At 38.8% G+C, this 23,529-nt stretch overlaps 1 protein-coding gene across 1 annotated transcript in view; it reads right to left on the bottom strand.

Moving 5' to 3' along the window:
• Positions 1–22,775, bottom strand: part of LOC102225619 (lissencephaly-1 homolog) — a 37,432-nt gene extending 14,657 nt beyond the window's left edge. Inside the window, exons 1-4 of the mRNA XM_005801044.3 lie at positions 22,543–22,775; positions 13,273–13,592; positions 4,062–4,146; positions 53–127 (exon numbers count right to left, since the gene is read on the bottom strand). Of these exons, the coding sequence (XP_005801101.1) occupies positions 53–127; positions 4,062–4,146; positions 13,273–13,304 (192 nt within the window). The 5' untranslated portion in view covers positions 13,305–13,592; positions 22,543–22,775. The remainder of the gene's footprint in view (positions 1–52; positions 128–4,061; positions 4,147–13,272; positions 13,593–22,542) is intronic.
• Between the last annotated feature and the right edge of the window lie 754 nt (positions 22,776–23,529).

The following is a 23,529-nucleotide window of genomic DNA, read 5'->3' as shown; positions in this document are numbered from 1 at the left end:
AAGACTGTAATCTCCACAAGCATTCTTTGAGGAAGAAAAACACCCCACAAACCTTCTTTTGTAATCTGATGACTGAGGTCCATTTTTTTTCCAAAAGGCCAGCGTACTTCTTATCCAGTTCTTCATTCTGTACAGGAACAAGAGGATATCAGACACAAAGAAAGCCAATCAAAGTCATGAGCTCAGCATAATCATTGGGGCCTAAGGAACGGGGGCCAGCTGGAGTGGCATGTTGAGGTCTGCAGCTATAGCAAAAGAGAACAAGGAATTATTTACACACCACACACAGACCGAGGCTGGCTTCCAGACTCTGCCAACCTACTGTACACCACACACACTTATACTATATACACACACACACACTGAGGGACTAGTCCTAATCCTTCTCACACAAGCTAATCTCTTGCAGAAAGGCTTAGGCAGCTTACTGCCACACAGCCGGGACAGAGGCAGCGGTGGAAGTTAACTTGTAGCAGCGCTGGCAGACAAGTCTGATTCCACCTGCAGGCTAATACCCTGAGCTGGTCAGTAGCTGTGGCCTTTGTTGACTAATTTTGCTATGTGTCCGTCAAAATTTTTAAATTGTGTTCAAAACAAATAGGTTTGCTCTGCTGTTTCAGATACTTTGATTTAGAGTTTTTACCTTTGAGGAAAGACGAGTCTAAGCTGAAAACATCGAGGAAATTTGGTAAAGATGAGCAGAGCAAATTACCAAAAAAAGTTTCAGTTTTTATAAAAGCGACAAAGTGAGAGGGTTCAAGTGAAAACAAATCAAAACAATTACTCTTTAACATTGACGTTCACTTTTATACATCTTAAACTATACCTCCATTTGAGGTGGATTGAGAAATCCAGTGTTTCTACACTTGGCCAGCGTTGACCAGTGATCGGCCTGTTGTGGGCAGTTCAATTTGACTGAGAAGGAACATTTTAATGCAGTTTGATTTGATCTAATTGAAGAAGTCACTTCTAATGGTCTCGAAAGAGTATTTTTAGATATTTACTTGTTAGACAGGGAATACACTCAGACTGTTAGTAATGCTAACAGTGCTCATCATTAGATGCCGATGCTAAAGACCGCATAAAGCTCAACCTCGGTACTCTCATGCTGGTTTTGACAGAGAAATCCAGTTTAGCTGTAGTGCTTTGTAAGACCTCTCTCACACAGTGTGACATCACCTTTGGTCCCACTATAAATAACTAATGATTGATCACAAACAGACTTTATAGGGAATCTCTAGAGACTTATAATAAAACATTAATTATCTAACAACACTAACAACAAATTTAAGCTTTTTCATCTCAAATACCAGGTTGAGGAGTCTTATTTTTTATTTTAACTGGATATTATGATTCGGCCTAAATACCACATTAAAATGGAACAGTTTGTCATTCCTTTTAGTGGAGTTTTATTTGTTCAGACAGCCATATCCCATAACTTGAAGGATTTTAATACAGTCGCAGCTTTCTGATGATGGGGGGTCGGTTCTCTAATGTCTCATTTCCACTGTACGGTACGTTGTGGTTCAGTACGCAATCTTATGGGCCATCGTATTCAGGAAAACGTTTCCACCACATGTTAAACTCTCACTGGGCAGAGAGGTTAAACCCAAACTCCTAACGTCGTACGACTGCGATAAACTGGGCGCACTTGTACGTCTCATGCTCGTCTCAAGTCTCAAGCAGTGACGTTTTTCTGCTCCCCAATCAATGAACTGTTGTGTGACGCTGATAGCTCCGCCCCAACTGTACCATTGTCCTATGGCTCTACAAGGGAAAGGTGATGTATGAACTGCTTTTACAATGGAAACCACAACAACCTGTGCTGTACTGCTCAATGGAAACGAGCAGTTTAATTTTTAAGCTAGAAACAATGAAATATATATTTAATGTTGGTAATTGTAAACCTTTAGATGACAAAAGTTCTGGTCAGCATTTAACATAATCACAAATTAGAAATCTACCTCTCTAATTGGTAGATCTCTTCCCTTCTCACCTTTGTGCAATACTAGCGTGCATCTTACTAATATTACAAATAAACAGGAGGTATTGTATTATGTTGAGCAAACAACAGATCCAGTACCTCTGTGTGTGTGTCCACCCATGCCTTGAGGGCGCTACAAACTATCAAAGCATCAAAAACCCACATTGACAGACAGCTACAGCGTCAGTGAGGGGGAAAATTAACATTGTGTTCCTACTTCACAGCTACACCCTCAGCTCTAAACGAAGCAACATCATCCAGAAGAAGATCTTCTTGCAGCACCAGAGTCTCTATATCTATCTATGTAGAGCACTTTCTAATGACAGAATGGGGATTCCTCAGAAGGACCCAAACTATAAAAAGGATAGACACATAAGGAGGGGTAATAAAGGAGGAAAAAGAAAAACAATATAAAAGAACAGGAAATTTCGTCTGGACAAGTCTTCAATCATCTAATCTGCCATCTGTCTGGATGTTAACACACACAAAGATGCAAACTGAACCACAAGTGCCAGACAGTGCAGTCTGCCAGACGGTTGATGATGAACATATGTGTGTTTTCCTGTGCATGCAGGTATGTGCATATTTCTTTCATCTAGGAAACAAAAAAAATGGAGAATGACTTCCACTAATTATTTCTGCTAAAGAGATTGCTAAGCCCTGACCTCAACCTGCAACTTAAGTAGCCACAAGGTGTAGGACGTTTTAGTGGATAAAATTTTCCCTCCAAAATAAAATATTGTAAAAAGCTTAATGATGAGGAATCAGGAATATGGGACTAAACCACTTGGCTGTTTGGCACGGCTCTGCTAAGGTGTGTGAGGCTCAGTGCTACAACCCAACAGGGTGCAATGATCCCCTCTGTGCCATTCATCTATTATTCAGGCTGCTTCCAAAGAGCTGCCACATGGAAAATGACTGGGAGGGAAGCGGATAAAGACACACCAGTAGAGCATCACGTGGAGGCAAGGTGAAAGTCTGCTATATGAGGCTGAAAATACGAGGGTGAGCCGACGATTGAAAGAGGATCTAAATATTTTAGAAATAATTGTCATGCAATGAGCAGCAGCTACTAAAAATAGCTTTTAGTTAGAGCTTTGCATTTCTCCTTTATGTTGGTCTAAAGACATAATATCTATCATCTGAGTAACAATCTTTATAAATTTTAATGAGAACAAAGGGCAAAAATAATAGATGCTATTGTAATTCTAATAAAATGTTCATATCTTTGAATATGAACATGCTTACTCTCATGTTAATCATGTTTGATACTTTTTATATATATGGAAAGAATCCAAGAAAAAAACAAAACAGATCACTACAAGAATTTTCAAGCTAATTTAATCTCGTTGTATTTTTGCTAAAGTCAAAGAAAGCACAAAAAAAATTAGGCTCCAAGAAAGCGAGAGAGCGCAAGGCTTTCAGCAGCTCACAAGAAAGTTGGATGGAGAATATTAAATGTGCTTCTTTTCATCCTTTCAAGCTTTTAGTCTTTGTTGTAGAATATACACAGCAAGGAAAAGCTGTTTCTGCAATACTAATCACATTTATTCATTAACATGCTGAAGACAATGTGAAAGAAATATGAAATGTGAATCGTTTTACAGCAGTTGATCTGTCATAAGGTGTAATTTCCTCTCTGCTCTAAATAATAGTTACCAACATCCGCTCAAGAAAGAAAAGCAAAATGGTTAATTTTTTTGTTTTGTTTTTTTACATCTTCGTATATTGCAGTGCTAAAGAAAAATCAGGATGAGCTAAAATAATCAAAGATTCACAAACAAGAGACCTGGAATGAACCAGAAAATTCAGATCTGTGCATGTCTGATAGCAAGAAGAACCCATAAATTTCAGGTGAATAAAAGCTTGTGTCAAGTTTGGTTACTAAAATCCTGCTGCACCTCGGCCCCCTCCCCTCCATCACACAACTCAGGCTAATTGGGTGCAGGTGCTCCTGGTCACACTAGACAACATGTCGACTAAAATGAGAAATAAATGAGGAATCAAGACATACTGTTAGTATAAATTGGTGTTGGTGCAGGTTGGATGTGTGTGTGTCCATTTTTAATCCACTCACATTATCTAATTCCGCTTCCTTCTTGAAAGTGGAGTAAGCCTCTTCGTATCCATTGGAACGTAGATAATCGGCTATTGCTCGATTTCTGAAAGAGACAAAGAGGAGCCATAATTAGTTCTCCAGATTAGCAGACTAGATAGTGGTTAAAGTGCCACGAGAAACGACATGGTTAATGGGAAACGCATTCAGAACTGTAAAACAAAGACAGAAAATGAGCACGTTCAGCAAAAGGTGTCAGACAATGATGCAAATTGAACATGTTCCCCCCCCCACACAGGATTGGATCACTAAAAGAAATCCAAATGCTTCTGCAGGCATAAATCCAGCTGGCACTGCCTGTGGCGTCATGTACACACCCTCTCATGCTCTCTACTGCAAATATATTTCTATCAGTTTGCCACAAATTCAGAGCTCATCTGTCTAGCTTCTGCAATGAGTTCCTACTGCTCTGGGCAAACAAGGAGAACGGACAACTCCCCGTGGTGTATATATGTGGAAAATGAAATCCAGTGTCTCTATCTCACCATCACCAACCCCACACAGAGAAAGAAACAGACAAAAATCATTGGCAGACACAATAATCCCTGCAAACCCAGCAAGCTTCTGGCTACTGGGTAGCTGGTGCTTCTCCTCGTCAGGCTCAGGTTTACAGACAAACAAAAGCAGCACTTCGAAGACACAAAAGGTGGCAGGGATCCAAGCGGTAGGCCTGCAAATTCAAAAATGTGAAGATAGATGGACAGATAGCGCAGACAATAGAGTAGGCAGACATGGCTGAACACCAGGAGAGGGGAAGCTGCCTTCACTCTTCCTTTTTTTTTTGTCTCGTGAGCTTCCATCTAGAACACACACATGCATTCAACACACACACACACACACAGGGCTTGGTTACGACTGCAGAATCAGCAGCAGTTCAATTTACCAAGAGTTATTAATGAGGCTTAAGTCACATAGTCTCAACAGGTCAGGTTTTATTGTCCATTTAATTAGTTTCTCATGAGGGTGCAGGAAAGGGAATTATTTATGGTGCTGCTTCTCCACCAACTAAAAGTGCCAAACAAAAAGGTAAAGGTTAAATTAAAAACACACAAGAAAACAAAGACTAAACGCCCACCCCCCCAAAAAAACATGGGGTTGTTCATGTACCTCTCCTTTAAGAAATTAATTTAAATGTTATCACTGTAAAAGATTGAACATAATTTCAACATGTATAGTAAAATTAAAAAATTATATAGTAATGTGTTCTGTTTTTTTTATTATTAATGATCTAATGATAGATCAAAGATAATCAAGTATTGTAGGGACAGTAAAAACAAAAATCTTGTTCATAAAACGTATTTTTAATCATGTTCAAAATAAAAACATAAATAGAAGCTTCTAAATAAAAAAGAACTTAAATTTCCTAATTAGTTGTCAAGTGAAGCTGACACTTGAAAGCTTTATGTTATACAAAAATAAAAATAAAAAAAGTGGTTGTGTCTGAAGCACATCTTTAGAAAATATGGTGATATTTACAATGATATACACTAAAATGTCAACATTAGATTTACATTTATTGGACCGCCATCACCTGAATAAGCTTTTCGGAGTCTAAACCTAAAACCAATCCGAGTCTGAATGAACTGCTGTAGTTCATACAAACAAATCAGGTGACTGTTTAGTCACCTGATTTGTTTTGCTTGTTGAGCTCATGTTGCATCCAGAGTTTGGATTTTCCTAGTTCAAAAATGATCAAAATTACAATAAAGATGGTTCCTGATGTCAGATTTTCTAAAGTTAGCTTTCACAAAACAGCCCCACTTTGATATCCAAAACTGCTGCTGTGTGAATAAATGGCATTAAAAGCTGCAGGTATAAAACCATTAATGGTTTGTTTCACATTAAAGCATATGACCACTGTACAACCTCAGAATTTAATCACATTCCTTTAGTCTTTGAATGCATAAAATGGATAGAAATAAACTGGCCTATAATGCTTTTCTTACTGGTTAAAACACTAAAATCTGGTATGAAACACCAATAATTAAACTTCACAACATTCAAAGCACAAAGTTTATAAAGCAGCAGAAATACTTCCTGTCAGCTTTGTCTGTGCATAATTAACTGTAACTGCAATGAATTATGCAACAAGCCGAAACATCAACAAGTCAAACCTAAGCACGAAATATGCTAAAATTACCATAGCGCTTTAATGAACTGCTGAAGAGGATAATATTGTCAGCAAGATGCGAGAGAATAATAAGGCTAATGCTCTACTATCTGTAATACAAGACATTTTTACTATGAGGTCATCTCAAAATTCACATTTTCTTTCACTCTGGTTCTTTATGAGTCATTCAGTTTTATAAAAAGCTACAGAACTTTCAGTTATAGATTTCAAAAGGCTTATTCTGATCAATTATTTTATAGTGTTTCTTTTCAACTTGAAAATTCTGAAACCAAAATAAAAAGAGAGAGCACAAGACAATGAATACAAAAGGCATCAAAGCACATTTTTCCTCTGCAACCCAACATTTTCCTGCCCTCCGATGTTTCCACAGACCATTAACAACAGAAGATCCTTGACAAGCTGTCAGCCGCCTCGCAGTGCCAGTATGAAGAGCCACAATCTGTCAGCCCAGCCTGTGCCCCCCATGCCCTCTCGGGCAGCGTGCAGCATTAAAACCCCTTTCTTCTTACCACCACCTGAATTCCCATGACAACAGGAGCAGACCTCGTTACAGCTCAAGGTTAGCAGGAGGTAACCTGCAGCCCGCTTGCAAGCAAAAGAAGGGCCTTAGTGTTGCAGCATATCTGAGAAAGTGTTTAAATATGTAGGAAACTGACGCAAAAAGTAAATCACAAGACGGAGGAGAGAGCCGAACAAAAAGTAGCTTTACGTCGGTCTTAAAATAGAAAAAAAAGTTTTTATCTCCTATGTAATCCACAGTCAGAGACCGATCAAGAGAACGGGTTGATGTTGGTAAATGTTTAATTTTTCTCCTGATGTTCCAACAACACAGTGCACAAACACATTAATACACCCACCTACAGAGCTAAAAGCACCGACGAGGCGAGCCCACCGCTCCCTAAACACATCGTTTCCCCCTGGATGTGGCGAACGCATCCCACATCCATCAATATGTATTTTTGAAAAGACAGAACCGCCACTGATTGTATTAAAAAAAGAAAGAAAACAGAGGCAGCCAGATTGAGGTTCACTGATGGCGACAGAAGGGGAGCAAGCTAGCTGGTTTCCATGGTTACGAGCAGCTAGATGAGTAGTTAGAGAAAGATGGAGAGAGCTGTGGACAGAGATGACACACAAGAGGGGTGAAACAAAACAGTGGAACAATAACTATGAATCTCGCTTCCCTGGAGTGAAATAAAAGGCCTGTCCATGTGAGGACATAAAAACAGCTTTGGAGGCCTGCGAATGGCTCCAAAATTGTCGACCTGCAGGATGCGTTAAGGGTCTGAGCAAAGCTCATCAGTCTCATGTGGGTGACATTAGTGCTGGGATCTGTGCTATGCATGTAGCTTAGATGAGTGAGGCAGCAGAAAAGGCCGCATGAACAGATACAAGCAGAGGAAGAGAGACGAGTGAGCTCATCCTTCAGAGAAAGGAGGTGAGTCAGCCGAACTGCGTCACATCCTCCCATTTCCTGTTAAATGATCACATTATCAATGAAGTGACTCATATAATCCCATCTGAAAAATAAAATGATCACCAGCTTCTGGGTAAAAGGAATAAGAACTTGTAATTTATATGAATTATTTTAAAATGTCAAAAAACTAAATAGGTGGATAATATTTACACAGTGATTGATAGGATTAATTTTGCAATGCCTTATGGGTTTTTTCTCTCATTTCTCAGTTTTACTTCAATGCTAGAAATACACAAATCTGGAAGAGATCAGAGTTGGTGAATTTTTGTCCAAGTCGCGGCGAAAAGCTGATATTTCCCACTTCAAAGGGGAACAGCACTAAGAATTCCCATTATTTTCAGTCTGTAAACAAACCAACCAATAGATGTTCACCATAAACAGGTTTGAACAAAATGCTAATCCACTTAATTGCTGATGAAACAAGTGTAATTTCACCTTTCAGGCCTACAAGCTGTGTAATATTCAAAGCAAACCAAGATTATTTCGTACCTAAGGTGGAAATAAACCAAAAATAAACCTGCAGATCTGATTTACTCTTAATCTTGTTTGTTAATTTTATGTTAAACATATTAAATTAGTCATTAAAAAAAACAAACAAACATAAAAAACACCTTGTGCTTGATTGGGTTACTTCTATTCGGGACCAAAAGAACCGTGAAACATTTTTCAAAGTGCTCAAACAAACTAACTAACTAAATATGAACACCTAAGACTGAACGTGTTCGCCCATTTCAAGAGGAGTAGTTCCTAAATAAACTTGTAACAGAAATGCTGATTGCTTAATCTAAAAAAAAAAAAAAACATTATTAAAAATAATCAGGGTACAGATTCAGAAAGGCTCTAGGGTAAAAGCAACAAGAGGCGCTTTCAGCTGAGCAGACCAAGCATGAAGGAAAGTAGAGCTAATTTAAGCATGTACTGAACAGCTGATGACTTCAAAGAGAAGGTTGCACAAAAACCACACAGAAATCTCATGATAGGTTTGCTTAACTGCTCAGTTATAAAAATATCCCTGTTAAATCTGTTACTGATTAAAATTTAAGATCCATCTTGTTATCTGCAGAGTCAAACAGGGATAATTACAGTGACAAGACGCATGTCACCCGAGGACAGCCACTGCTTGACCACACTGCTGGTCAATCACATTATGTTAGGCAGAAAGAGGAAGAGCTCACTCCATAAGGAGAAAACCTCTCACCAAGCTGCTGAACATGAGAGTTTCACTTTCAAATAAAAGAAAGATCGCAGAGGGGATCAACTATTAAGCCAGGAGAAAACTTCAAAGGGGACCAGCCCAGAGACATTAAAAAAACTAAAGTAAAGTGTTTAAATCAAGCATGGATTTGGTTGGTGCAACAATGGATGTAATGTTTGCTCTTTGTTGTAAAGACTACAAGCACGTACCTGCAGTAGTAGATCTAAAGAAAAACACGGCTGAAAAGCCAGCTGTGTGGAGTAAACACCAAAACACACCCCTTTCATAAAGGGTGTGTAGCACACAGTGATGCTTTTTATTCTATGTAACAATAAGGCAGATCTTTATTAAATTGCTAATTATTTACGTAACTTGAACATAAGTTGTCTTCACATTTGTGGCTCTACGCGAGTATCATTTAGCTGCACTTAGAGCAAAAATGGCTCTTTGGATTGGAAAGGTGTCAGAACCCTGGTTTAAATGAACACACTCAATGTTATCTAATTCTAGGGCGGAACAATATATTATACATTTATTGTCATTGCAAAATCACTGTATGCAGCACTGATAGTATTAGGAGGAACTACTTTGACTCTAATAGATGTCTCTCAACTATAATATATTGATGTACTGTTTAAAAGTGCAAATGTGTTTGGATGCAACCAGAAAATCATGCAAATCAAGTTCATACTAATATTTATAATCACTTCTCCATCTTGTAAAACTACTTTAATAATGGTAATCCCACTTACTGCCTGTTAGGCCACATGTAATGTCAGTCTTACTGAATTTTAAAACCTACTTTTATTATTGATATCGTCATAGTGTATTCCTTAAAGGGGATCTATTATGCTAAATTCATTTGGGTTTCCACTGCATCTAGAAACAGTCGAAGCACAAAGAAATACAATAAAATAAAATATGCTTAGTTAATGTTTTTTTGGTGTCTGGAAAACAAACCATTTGAAAAATCTTCTAATTACTAAGTCACAATCAGCGGGAACTGCTTGGTTACCTAGCAACGCAAGCCCATCACCTAGCAACCCAATATGCAGCTTTTCCGCTACACATTTTTCTCACTACATTCCACCCATTTTTGTACTTAACAATCCACAAACCTCTCTAGAGAGTTGCAGAAATTGGAGCCACAGATTAAGGTAGGATGATCATTACGGCGTAGATTTTACCCAGCATATTTGTCCCAGGTTGAAGAAAGTGACTCCTCTCCAACATTTTACATCTAAATCTTTAAATAACCATTATGACATGGCATTCGCTGCAGGAGAAAGATGGCGAACAGAACTCACATGACGCATCTTGTTGACTACAAAATGGAGGTGGCTGAAGGGATTTTCTTTGTAAAGCTCAGAGGAGCCACAAAAAGCAAGAGCCCATTTGCACATGGCTGCCCCTGGGTATTTTAGGAGAGCAGATATTTTGTATTATGCATCTGTTTCAACAACATGCTGCCAGGGATGAGTCCTTTGACCCTACACAGAAACACAAATACGCTTTCATTGGTTGAAACAGGCAAAAATAGAGTTGTTGTGAAGATGCCGAACCAACACAGCAGCTGACTGTGGTGCTGACAAAAATCACACTGATTTAGAGGACAAAGATAATCTTTTTAAGAAGTGCTGAACTTAAACTCTGTGTCGAAGAGCAATTCATCAAGCTCAAGAAACAAAACGTGGGATTAAGAGCAATGCATTGATTTCTATGTCTGTGTGAATTAAATTTACATACTGAACCAAACTGAGCAGTTATTGGAAATAGCAAAACAGGGAAAAAAATAAGGAAATGTATTAGCTGAATGTGTGTTACAGTCAAAGCAAATTAAAAAAAGTGAAACAAAGAAAGATGTGGTGTGATGGCAAGCAATCTGACAGTTATTGTGTGATGCACTGAAAAGGCCTGCTGGGTTTGTAGCCCAAAATGAGGGAACCAGTCAGGAAACTCAATCTTAGGGTCGCTTTATGGTCCGATCAATGAGAGCTCCAACTGGGAACAGGGACATCTCCGGCGGGTGGAACGCAACAGCCATTTGAATGCGACTCCAGCGGTCCCACAAGTGTTTCCTGTGAGCGATGGCACCAAAGACGTGTGCTGCTAAGAACCGGGTTTAGAGGAGCAGGGGGGCGTAGTGACTGTTGGTGGTGGTGGTGGGATCTTCAACACTTCCTCTGAATAGCGATGATTAGCATTCCAATAGACGCCTCCATACCAACAGACCTTTGCAAGGCAACAACCACAGATACACTGAAACACTGTCAGGAATGTGAAGTGCCTTGTAATGTGGATGCTGAAGCATTTTTTTCTTTTGACGGAGTGAAACAAAATGAAAATTTACCAAAACTGTCTACTCATCTCTACGATGTATTTCTGCTGTATTCTCCGTGAACAAATCTCTCTTATAACCTTTAAGATCCAATTGTTTTATACTTTTAGCGCCACAAATCAGGTGTTAATTGCCAAGCCCACAGACTGAGCGGGACTCAGTTCACTGCATTTATACAAATTGAACTTTTTCACATTTTGTCACAATACAACCACAAATTCAATGCATCTTATTGGGATCTTAGGTTTCATTCACACCAGCTCTCTTTAGTCCACTTTAATCTAATCTAGTTCATCTGTCTAGAAAGTTTGGTTTGCTTGGATGGGTATAAATACACAATCAAACTCTGATGCAAACTCTCTACAAACCTAGGTCTAAGTTCGGATGAAATGAAATGAACTCTGGTGAGGTTCAAATGAATATTGTGAATGCCTTTTGACCGGAGACCACTCCAAAAGCAGGGCATTCTGGGTAAATGCAAGAAAAACAAACATGTGAGTCAAGCGCTAGCTTGTGGTATTTTGCCAAAGCAAGAGAGAAATCCTACCATCGCTAAAATTTGAAGACACTCCATTTTTGTTGACATTTCGTGAATAAAGAAAATGCTCTCATTTCTTCTTCGTAGCTTTTCACAATGTTTAACTCAGTAGTACTTGGTGCAGCGCCACCACAGGCAAGTGGAAGCACAGGTTTTTTTAAAAGCTTCGGTTCATTTGACAGTGCACTGTGAAAGCGAACCACATCAGCTCAAAATCTAACCAATGTTGTCTCTTTGTTTCCAATCAAACCGAGTCTACTAACCAGACTATCAGGTGTGTTTCTGACCAGAAAACATCCATAGATTACGTGATAGCATTTTGAGCATTTGCCTGCAACCTAATTTTCTAAACTACAAGAAAGTAATTGTTAAGGATGCTCAAATATGAAAAATTGGACTGATGATATCCGATAGTTACACTGCTGTTATTTTAGATTTACCAATATTTTATCCATTCTTTGTATCTGATTACTCGATTAATTGTAAGAATAATCAATAAAATACTCGATTACTAAAATTTTCATTTACAACAGCCCTACAGTAAACATAACAGTTTCTTGGTGCAAGGGAGGGATCAATAGATTTGAGCTTTGGGTCTCAGGAGGCCTCCGGAGATGTCAACAACACATTGATTCTTTGACAAGGGAAAGAGACAAATGAATTCCCCATTTCCTGAAATAAACTACATCCTGTGTCAATATATCCCCTTGCCTCAACACAGAGAGAGGTCCAGCTTTATAATGAATGGCAATATTAAGAGGTGTTTATCTCTTTAGTTTGGAAAAACAAGCTAATAATCCTATTTATATGTTCTTTGTACAGACAGATCTAGCTTGAGGTGATATCAAGCCTCTTTGACGTTGGTTATTTGTGCTCATATTTCTGACCAGATTAAAGAAACATGAGATTCAAATCAGCAGCAACTGCATGTTGACACCTCAGATTTGATTGGACAGGTTGAAGCAGGGGGCATGGCACTGACTGGCAAATTCTTCTTTTTTGACAAAAATGTTCAAACCAGAAGAACTTCACATAAATTAGGTGTACCTTAGAAAAACTAGAATGGAATCTGAGCTAAAATATTGGCTAAATAAAAAAACCCTAAGAGATCAAGTACAGCTTTGAAGTTTTATATCCTTTCTGGTAAATCATGTACTCATTATTTCAGTTTCTTTCATAAAGTAGCTCAATTTACAAGTTTCCTATTTGATAAGCAGTCTGACAATGTGTGATTTTCTATACTGTGTAAATGTAAGCATGTTGTGAATCAGTAAAATTTATGAAACAAAATGTGTGAAGAATCTTTTGCAACCAAACTCAATGAATTTGTCCACAACTCTTCATAAAAACAGTTTTCACTCTTTTCACACAGTGTTATCAGAAACGCATCACAGAAAGTGTATGAAGTGTCACAAGAGGCAAGAACAGTTTACAAATTCAAGTTTTCAATCTGAAATTGTGCAAATCTCAAGAGAGGTGCAATAACAACTTACAGTTCGTCTCGTTGCCGTTGTGACAGCACCATGGCGACGGGGGATTATGGGCGGGGCCGGGAGGGATCAGCAGGTTAAAAGTGAATCTCCTGCAGATCGTGCGATCTCCTCAGTCAAAGGATGAGCTGTGCTGAGCCAGGAACGACGAGACAGGGTGGGTCGTGTACTCCAGGCGCAAGTGGTTGGTTTTTGTCCCAAACAAAGACACAGACTAAGAGGAGGGGAACGCAGGAATCTGCCCCCCCTCCAAATTGACTATCTCCAGGAATGAGAGAAGCGGCGAGTGTGCAGACCAGTCAACAGTCAAGTCTACACCGCATCTGGGGAGGACAGGGAAATGGAAAAGTCAGCATTAGATATGCATGAAAAAACAACATGAGGAGCAGGAGGGGATAGAGATGTTTGTAGCCCCGGGTTAATGTCATAGTGTTTGCACCAGAGAGAAAAAGTTAATTAAGAGTCAGTCAACAATGTCTAAATATAACACAATATAGCTCTATTTTTGAAAGAAAATTGGTTTATGACAGAATACCTCTGACACCAATAGCAATATAGAATAGACTTCAGAATATCTGAAATTAATTTGCTTCTCTATTTTTGAGAAAATACAGCCAATCCACACACATTCAATAACTGTTTCCTCACATCTACCTTCCTAATCTGCTCTGCTAGCAGTCTTCTCCTGCAGCTACTGCCTCTCAAGCATTGACTTACATTTTTTTAAAAAGAAATATACTTCACCCCACAGGTTACCAGCGCTAAAAAAAAAAAAAAAAAAAAAAAAAAAAACATAGAACAAAGCCATAAAAGCTGGAGTAGCACTTGTACTACTAGCAAAATCTCCTGACCGTAAAATCTCAACATCATTTGATCACAAGAGCTGCCTGGCTGAGTGATAAAAGGAAATTGTTTTGCAAAATGTGGAATAAAACGCTCTTTGTGAGCAACAATTTATAAGAGCAAAATTATTTGCAGTTAACATTTCAACACTGTTCTGTGAACGATGCACTTAGCGTAATCGCTTTAGTCAACTGGAACAGGTATCAGACAAGAAAGGTTCAAGTTAAGCCAAACGGCTTTCTCTAAAGGCTTGCGAAGAATTTACATAATTTAGTGAGGGCAGACATAGGCATATTTTAACTATTTGGGCTTGTGGTATGAATAAATATTAAGGAAAATAAAGAAAAATGGTCATGAAGGCAGGGAGCAACACCAGCAAGTTATAACAACTAGAAATCCCTCCATCCAGAAGCTAGTGCAGCCCAGCGGTCATTGGTCGAGTGGAGGGATAATAATCCATCACTGTCATGCGTCTCTCCTTTGGAAGTACCCAGAGAGAACTCACGCATGTACATGGAGAACATCACAAATGCCCTGCAGAAGCAGCTCAGACTGGCATTTGATCCCAGATCCTTTTTGCTACAAGACAATAGTGGTAACCACGGCTACAATGCAGCTCAAAGAGGACCGTTTTAGTTGACGACCAGGCCCATATCTGCTACTAGGAAGACTTTCAACTCGAACACGCAATCGAAAAACTATCAGCAATATCACTAATGAAGGCAAACCTATTGAACATCTGTAGTTGGGGTTTGTGTCTATCCAGGAAATCCTCCCAGCATTCCAAACTGGACAATGGTCAGAACTAATGTTTGGATAAAAACTGCTGTTCCTAACACACAGTTCTTGGAGAGAGTTGTGACATTCTCTGTACCGTTTGCTCCATAAAATAATAATTAAAATTAAAAATTGGCTTGACATGTTCTAAAAGAGGCAATACGTCGCTTTCTGTTTCCATTCACAAAAAAAGCAGCTTCTGTCTGATTCCAGACCGTGTTCATCCCATGAACACAGTCCAATCATCCCATGATGCCTCTAATGTAACATTTTTAATCGCTGCTGTTCACTAAAACATTTATTTGGCTCCTAGATTGTAGAAAGCATGAACAACAGAAAGCAGGCTGATGTAACAGCCTAACCTCTGGACCCTCACATCACCACTTGACAGCTGTCCAAACGTCCGCCTACAGCAGACTGCGAGTGGATTATGACATGCAGGGTTTTCTGGCAGCTGCCAGGGTCACAAACCTAAATCGTGAATGACTTATTGCTATTAATACAGAGGATATTGATAAAAGAAAGGCACAACAAGGCAACAAATACCTTACTACTGTGTGTATAAGCTACAGACATTGATGTTCAAATCCACAATTGATCTAAACACCATTCCTGTTGCTTTACAAATGGCAGCTCTAGAAATCAAAAAGATTTTTACAACAACGTCATCAAGCTAATTGGCTCTGCAGAAATATTGAGTCTTCAGGGACAAGAGACTGAGCTGCAGACAAGGAGCAGTAAATCTGCCCATTGATGGTTAATAACCCTAATGAATCTTCCTCCCATTGATTTGTTCAGCAGCAGGAACCAAACAATTGGAATCTTTCACACACCATGCTGACTTTGTAAGATGCAATTTGCTGATGCATCCCTGGAGGTTATCTGTTGTTAAACGGCCCCATTTTAAATAATAGAAAAGTGTCCTGCGTCTCTTTTGAGCTCGGAAAACAGCAACTTAGTGTCAAAATTAATGAGCCACACCCTGTTCCCATTATCAGGTCACCAGCCCTGCTTTTACTAGGTCAACAAAAGAGAAAAATAACATTATCTGCTCAAGTTGAAAATGTCCACTGCCTAATATAGAAACAAATGCAAAATAAATACAAATAGAACTTGAGATATGAGAGGAAAAATCTGGATGATGGTGTCAAAATAAAAGCATGAAAAACTTTGCAACAATAGAAAAATCTCACTAAAATGAATGTAAATGTAGCATAATATCTGATTTCAAGATTAAAAAGTGTAGTAGTGAAATGTAAGACTGAATGCATTTTGCCTACAGCAAAATGCTTTCATGTCTGGGGAAACAGGGCCACACCCCTGAGGAACGCAGAAAAGACAACCTAGCCTAGGTTGAAGTCTGGCTGCAGGTGTGAAAGTGTCCTGATGTCTTATCGCAAAACATAGCACTGCAGCAATGTTAACAAGGCTGGCCGTTACGACCCCAAAGTCACCTCTGACTCACATTCGCTCTCCTCTGGTGTCATTGCGTCACCGTCTTTCTAAAACAAGCAGCCAAACCAGCAGGAATCCGGTGCACCTTCATTTTCTGCTGTTGATTTCACGTCACCAACAGGGATTTTGTCCTTGGCAACAGTCTAGTCCTCTGTCTAACCAAGTAAAGTGGTGATGAAATGCAAAAAAAATGTATGTTCAAAACTGTATTGTGGAAAACAATCCAAAATAATTTTCTAAGACACACTGAAATGAGAGAATAATTTTTCATGTGAAGCATTATTGGAAATGTCAAACTACAGATAAAAGAAGTGAAACGTTTCTCTTGTACAACTATTTATAGGATGCAAACTTGTAGCTCAGCCATTATATTTTATGTTGCTCTTTTGATATCATCCAAATTAGGGCAGGACAAGATTGAATATCAATCCATATTTATAATTGTTGACATAGAAAATTGTGTTTTTGTTTTAAATATCTGAAATTCTGCCAAACTGGTAACGTGACCTTTCCTGTTTCATCCAGTTTTCATTCCACGCAGTTTTTATTTTTATTTTTAAGCAGCTATGAGGCACAGAGGTGAAACCTGAAAGTGCTGCTCTATGTTACTCAACTGGTTGTTGCTAGGCAACCAAAGAGTGAGTTAGTTGATGCCACCAACTAGGCCTGTAGCGATAAATAATAAATCAATTAATCGTACGATAAATTAAAACTATCGACGTCATTCAATTATCGGCATTATCGTCTCTTCCGGCCCTTTTCTCGTTCTGTTGATGACACCGAATGAAAAAAGGCTCAACTCCGGTGCTCTCCACTGACTCCTCCCTTCCTCATTTCCTCAGTGTAAAGCCCAGCGCACACGACACCATCTTAGAGCTGTCGGCCGATTGTCGGCCCATTTTCAAAACCTGACAGACCACACATTAGCCGACAGAAATCCTAGGTATAACGGTTCGATCGGGTTCGTTCCTGCCGTGTGGTGTCCAACAATGGGCACAAAATAATGGCTACAAGTTCAGTGAACTAATTTTAAAACCAGGCATCAATCAATGCTTTACTACAATCTACCTGCAATGCATGTGGCTCTAGTGTCAGCGTAAAGTCCTGACTGAATGAAAATCATTAGAACCTATTTATGTCAGTTAAGGAAGAACAGCGACAAGTTACCGGGTTTATCAACTGCGGTAGCAATTTCGCTCCAACTCCTCCTCTTGTCATTTCTATATTCTTTGCATGTTGAATAAACATTAATGTTGTTTCCACATATCATCTCCGATGTCCGCTGGACTTCGGGTTGCGCCGTGTCAGCTGTTTGGGATTCCCCGACGTAATTTCCCCTCAGAAAACACAGAGGAGAATCCACGCTTTCTGATTGGCTACCTGTCACATTCAACAGGTTGTGTTAAAGATCCCAGTCTGGGAAAACCCCTGATTTAGATCGGAGCGGCAACGATGATCTACCGTAACACACCACACAATCTTAGAAAGACCAACGATCTAAGATTGTCATAAGGGGAAAAATAGCAGCAAAAAATCATGTAGTGTGAACTATTGCATCAGGTAGTCGATGTGCCCATCTTCTCTATTTAAATCTAATTATTACTGAAGGGCAACATAATACACAGACTTCATAATCTTTTGGTTGAATGCAGTATTTATTTCCACTTTGGCTTTATGTTGTTTAGTTTTTATCATGTACATTTTTTGTTAATGGAGACTGAGAATCCATTTTGTTTTTGGTTGTTTTGTTTATTTTGTTTATCAGTTCCAGTGTTAAATATTCTTTTGAAAATAAAGTGTATCTAACTTTGGCAGGAAATCGCATGCATTATTACGTCATTTCCATTACATCAGTGTAAAAAGGTCTTCAAACAATATTATCGTTTATCGCAATAATTTTTTGAGACAATTAATCGCTCAGCAAAATTTGCTATCGTGACAGACCTACCACCAACCTACCTTAGCTGGCCTTGAGAGGCTGAGTGACTAAAAACCTTTCCTCTGCCTACATCCCCCAGAATGCTGCGTGATTCTGGATCGGAGTTCAGTGAATATTCTATCCAAAGTATCATCTATTGGTATTGATTACGTTTCTATATATACACTGTACTGATATATACTTTTACTGATTTATTGTGACGGCCTATTCCACACTGACATGGGTTTTAAGTTTGTGTTTAGGATCCTATCACCTGCTTTGAACTATTGCGTTTGCAGCACCGGTCATCTTCTCTTAAATGTCAAATCAATTGTAGACGGTAGTGAGGTGAAACAATATCACAAGCAAATATAAGACAAATGTCTGCAGTAACGCCCATAGTAGTCAGATGTAATAGAAAACTCCACAGGGCGAAAACAAACCTTGCATGTGTTGAACCAAAACATCATAATGACATTATACCCTAATTCTGGCGTTTCAGTACGCTTTACAGTACAGGCGTCCACAAAGCCAGAGTGGTGTAAACGGTGGCACCAGCCCACTGGGACTCTGTGGACGTTTGCATGCAGCCCATATTTTTGTGGCCTCAGGGACTGTGTGCACTGACAGTAACGACGACACTCCCAATCTAAGGGTGGTGCCAAACATGTCAAAAAGAAAAGCATCACAAGTAGTCGAAAAAATAAAAATTAAATAAATGGTCTTTTGATCAACAGACTCATCAAAAACTAGAGTTTTGATGCATTTCTTATCATTGAAGTCTCTGGGATATCACCGTTAAAGGATTTGAGTTTTCTACAGGACTTACAGCCGTGGGTTTTTACAGTTAGTAAATGATAAACCATGCTCAATTTTTTAAATCGATCATTTAAGATGCTAAAGACAGCTTAAAATTTAAAATCTGTAATCCAAGTTTCTTTCTTTAAGGTATTTTGTTGGACAGCAGAGCTGTGTAACACCAGCTGCTGTCTTACCTTTGGGATGGCATTGATTTTTCACAACAGAAGGGCAAGTATCAGCAGGTAACAGCTTTACAATAGAACGTGGTTAGAAATTGACCACATAACCTTTGGTGTCTCTCTCATTTTAACACTCTGCAACAGAAACTTGTTTCCTCAGTTTAATTCTAGCTTCATGCAACTTTATCTAAAAATGAAAAAGAATATTTTGGTTTAATTCGTGCTATTCACCCTTTCTACCTAACATATCGTCATGATAAAGCAGGCTTAAACAGGCAAGTTCACATTTTACTCAAATATGATAAATATAGAACTTGTGTAATGTCTGACATCGAAGCTGACAGACACATTTCCCAGCTCTGCCAGAAATGAATACATCTGGAGGGTTTTCTAAATATTTCAGTTAATGTTGGGAGTGATACCAGGTTGGATATGTTTTCAAATTAAACCTGCAGACTCTCCAAGCACATTACCATTAAGTCTAGCAGAGCTGGAACCTGTTTCTTTAACAAGAATCAACAAGCCTGTCGAGCCCATTAGGTGTTATGTCAAGGCTAATGTTATATTCAAAGTCATTTGTGGGTTAAGTTGACTTACAGTTTATCCTGGCAACAAGACAGCAATGAATTACTTTCCTTATGTACAGACTTTCTGATAACCCTGCCAAAAAGTCTAATCAGTAAAGGCTCAAATTGACCAAGTTGTCTGTGATAAGATCAAATATGTAAAGATTTATCAGCAGCAGTTGGAATCTTTACATTCCAACAACTTTCCTCAGAGTCAGCTGGAAATCTGGGAAAGCAGTCAGCAATGCAAGCAACTAAAACTGATTTTCTCACCATTTATAAATCAATTCTGGGTGTAAATATGGCTCACGTTAACTAAGGAGAGTTTCAAGAAATGCATACATGAGTGATTCAATTCAAAATACCAATGAAATGTAAACAAGGACAAGGCCTTCAGTGTAAACCGACCTATTTCTAAACAGTCTAAAAACCTCTGCACTGATGCCTTTTAAAAAAAAAAATCCCCTCCCCCCAAACTCACATTTTTTAGGACAAAGTTTACTCAATTTGATAAGTTATACTGCTAAAGCTACACATGTTGTCCAATATACTTCTGGTGCGTCACACCCAGGAAGGTGTGATGAAGTATATAGAGAGACAGTAACGGTCTTCAGCTAGCTGTGTGAATCTTCTGTGAATTTAAATCTCTAGTAAACAGTCAGGAGAACCCTCTAAATTAACAGGAACCATGAGAACAACATATACTTTATTTATCCTTATCTAATGGTATGATGCAAAAGCAAAAATAAACTTCCATACATAAGACCATAAAGAATAACAGATGCAGTCAGTCAGTCAGTCAGTCAGCCAAAGATCAATATCTGTCAATTTTCCTTTGAATTTCAAGTCAAACGCTGAAAAATCTTAATATATTCTTACCCAATAAATCCATAACTTATAATTTTGGATCTAAAATGCATCACAAACAACTCTCGCTTGGATGAACTTTTATGAGCTTAATGAAAATCAGATGAAGGTGAAAGACAAATGGTAAAATGTAAAAAAAAAATTGACTGCATTTTCTTTATTTTTAGCTGAATTTAAAACTCCTACACCTATTGAAAAAGAAAAACTACATTTGTAGGAGCTGGCATGTCAGAAAGAAAATTGAAAATGAGTTTTGGCCAGGAAAAGCCTGGTTGATGCGTATCTTAAGAGTAACTGGAGAAATGTGACAGTTTCTATTATTTAAATCTACAAAACCAGACAGTCTGACTGCAGTATGAACAAGCTGGCATAACATGGGGCTCTTTGTTTTAATTTTTCTAAATTTCAGACTTTCTCAACCTCATATTTTACAGAGGTTTCAGTCTAATATTACAGTATAAATTCAGATGGATGGATCAGAAATTAGATCATGGAATAAAGCCAGAAATTGTAAACATTTTAGCAGAACTGTAAAATAATTCAAATCCAATCCAAACATGCATATTATTTAGGTTCAGTCCTATTCATGCCAATATACAAATAGGCAAATCCAGGAGTCTGTGCACTTGTGTTTGGGTTGCATATGATTAGATCATCAACAAAGACCATAGCGTGTAAAGTTGACTCAAGACAAATCCTCTTACCTGAAAGAAGAGCAACGATTGGTGTTTATTTCTGACACAGAATGCCGATTTCAAAAGTAAACACTTTCCTTAAAAGCCCATAGCTGCCACTAAATAAACTGATGGAGAGTCCTCAGAGGTGTGTGTTTGTGTGTGTGGGGGGGAGAATAAATCATACATGCACAGGAAAATGTTTGATATCCAAGATCCAGTCCAGGTTTGAGGAACAGACTACAGCCTTCTGAGCTCTGAGTGAAAGTGGCAAAGCACACAAAGAGAGGAGAAACCAAGACAGACACATGCTGCCGAGCATTCCTAGAAACACATCGCCTCCCATGTGCTCCACCCTGTTTCCCCCCCAACAAACCTGCGTGCAGCACAAGCAGAGATGATGGGAGCTTCATCAGTCAGCATCTGGCTGAATGACAGCCACCATCTGCTGAGGAAACACGCCCAGAGGTTTGTCGGTGTAGCTGGACAATCTGATGTTTCATTACTGTCACGTCCAAACAACCTGAAGCATCAGTGGAATGTCAACACACGCCCTTTGTAGCTAAAGCACAGACTACACCAGCCGTGGGAACATGCAGGAGTCCCTCAGCAGTAAAATGAGCTAATATCGATCAAACATTTGTTGTTGTTTTTTTACAGGCTGGGAAAAATTAGAATGTCAACACCTGAATCACCGCAGAAAACAGACTACTGCCGCTAATGCTTACTTACCATAATAATACGTTTGTAATCTGTAGAAGCAACGGGATAAATGGATCTGCACAACAGCTTTCTTTCTTTTTTCTTCTTTTTTTTAAACGAAGACAATCACCAGCTGGTAGCTTAGCCAAAGTTACCCTCAGTAAAGTTAGCCTCCCGGCACAAAAGTTAGCCGCTGCGGTGACTCTTCCCCGTAAAGGCCCCGGTGACGTGCCTTCAAGCTCAGCTAGCTATATCGCACACATACAACAAGAAACGCACTCAATTCCTGCACCGTCATACGACTGTTTATCTGGAAACAGGACTAAAGTCCGCTGACAGGGTACCTGCTGCTTCAGTCCAAGCGGCCTGTCCGCCATTTTGAGACATAAAAAGGAGGTGCAACAATTACAGCCACATCGTCGTTTCCCCCACCTAACGCCACATTCCTTCGACTGTGGCCGCTGCTTTAAACGGGGAATAACAGCACTCACCCTTTTATTCTCCTCAGTGGATCTCGTCAGCCGTCTCCGACGTTAACACGACCCGGCAGGGCGTGAGATTTCCTGCTCCAAAAACGTGATCTTGTGATGTGGAGGTAAACTGTGGTCCGTCTCGTCTCCTCAGCTTCGACTCGCTTGTTGGTTTTTTTTTTTCTTCTCTCTCTCGCTCTACCGCAGTCGTCGCCTTGGCGAGGGAGGGAGCGCGCAGCCGGGTCGCGTTCACTGCTCGACGGGAGCGCGCACGCCCTTGACAACAGAAAATCTATTTATTATTTTTATATCTGGGGATTAACTCTTTCCTCCCTGTACAAAAACAACACGTATTAAATGGGGAATTGTTGTGGGAAATATATGCATGTGTTTAGGCTGAAGTGGAGAGTCAAGGCAATGTTGTGCAGCCAAAAAGACAAAAAGAAAAAAAAATCATCCTTTTTTTATGTATTAATAATCATATAGTCAAACATATGAGTGGAAAAATTTACTATTTGAGTGTATGGAATACTTTTTAGTTATGCAACTCATTTTTACTTAATATTTTTGATTATTTTCCTAAAAAATGGGTTTATTTTTTAATAATTTACATTAATTATATCATTAGTGTAAAATACATCTAAGTTGGCATGAAAGGGTCACCTACTGCTTTCCTATTTGAGTTTGTTAATGTTTTGTGTTTTACAAGTGAGTGTTACTATTTCCTACTTGTTTTCATTTATTCTTAACTGATTAATTCTAACCTATATTTTTCAATTTGATTTTCTGGACTACATTTTTAGTCTTGTATCATAGAGCTGGTTCACATTTCCTTAAGTTTTAACAAGATTCCTGAAATAATTACTTGTTTTCCATTTCTTTAACAAGATTTGCCCTCCTTGCATATTACAGAAGTACTTATTACACCAGATAAATATATATCAACTAACAAATAAAACCTGAGTTTCTACACATTTCTCAGAATTATAATTGAAAAGTTTTGCTACA

The sequence above is a fragment of the Xiphophorus maculatus genome, chromosome 18, assembly GCF_002775205.1.
Source record: "Xiphophorus maculatus strain JP 163 A chromosome 18, X_maculatus-5.0-male, whole genome shotgun sequence".
Lineage (NCBI taxonomy): Eukaryota > Metazoa > Chordata > Actinopteri > Cyprinodontiformes > Poeciliidae > Xiphophorus > Xiphophorus maculatus.
The sequence above is the reverse complement of the archived record's forward strand: the minus strand, read 5'-3'. Positions and strand labels throughout refer to the sequence as shown.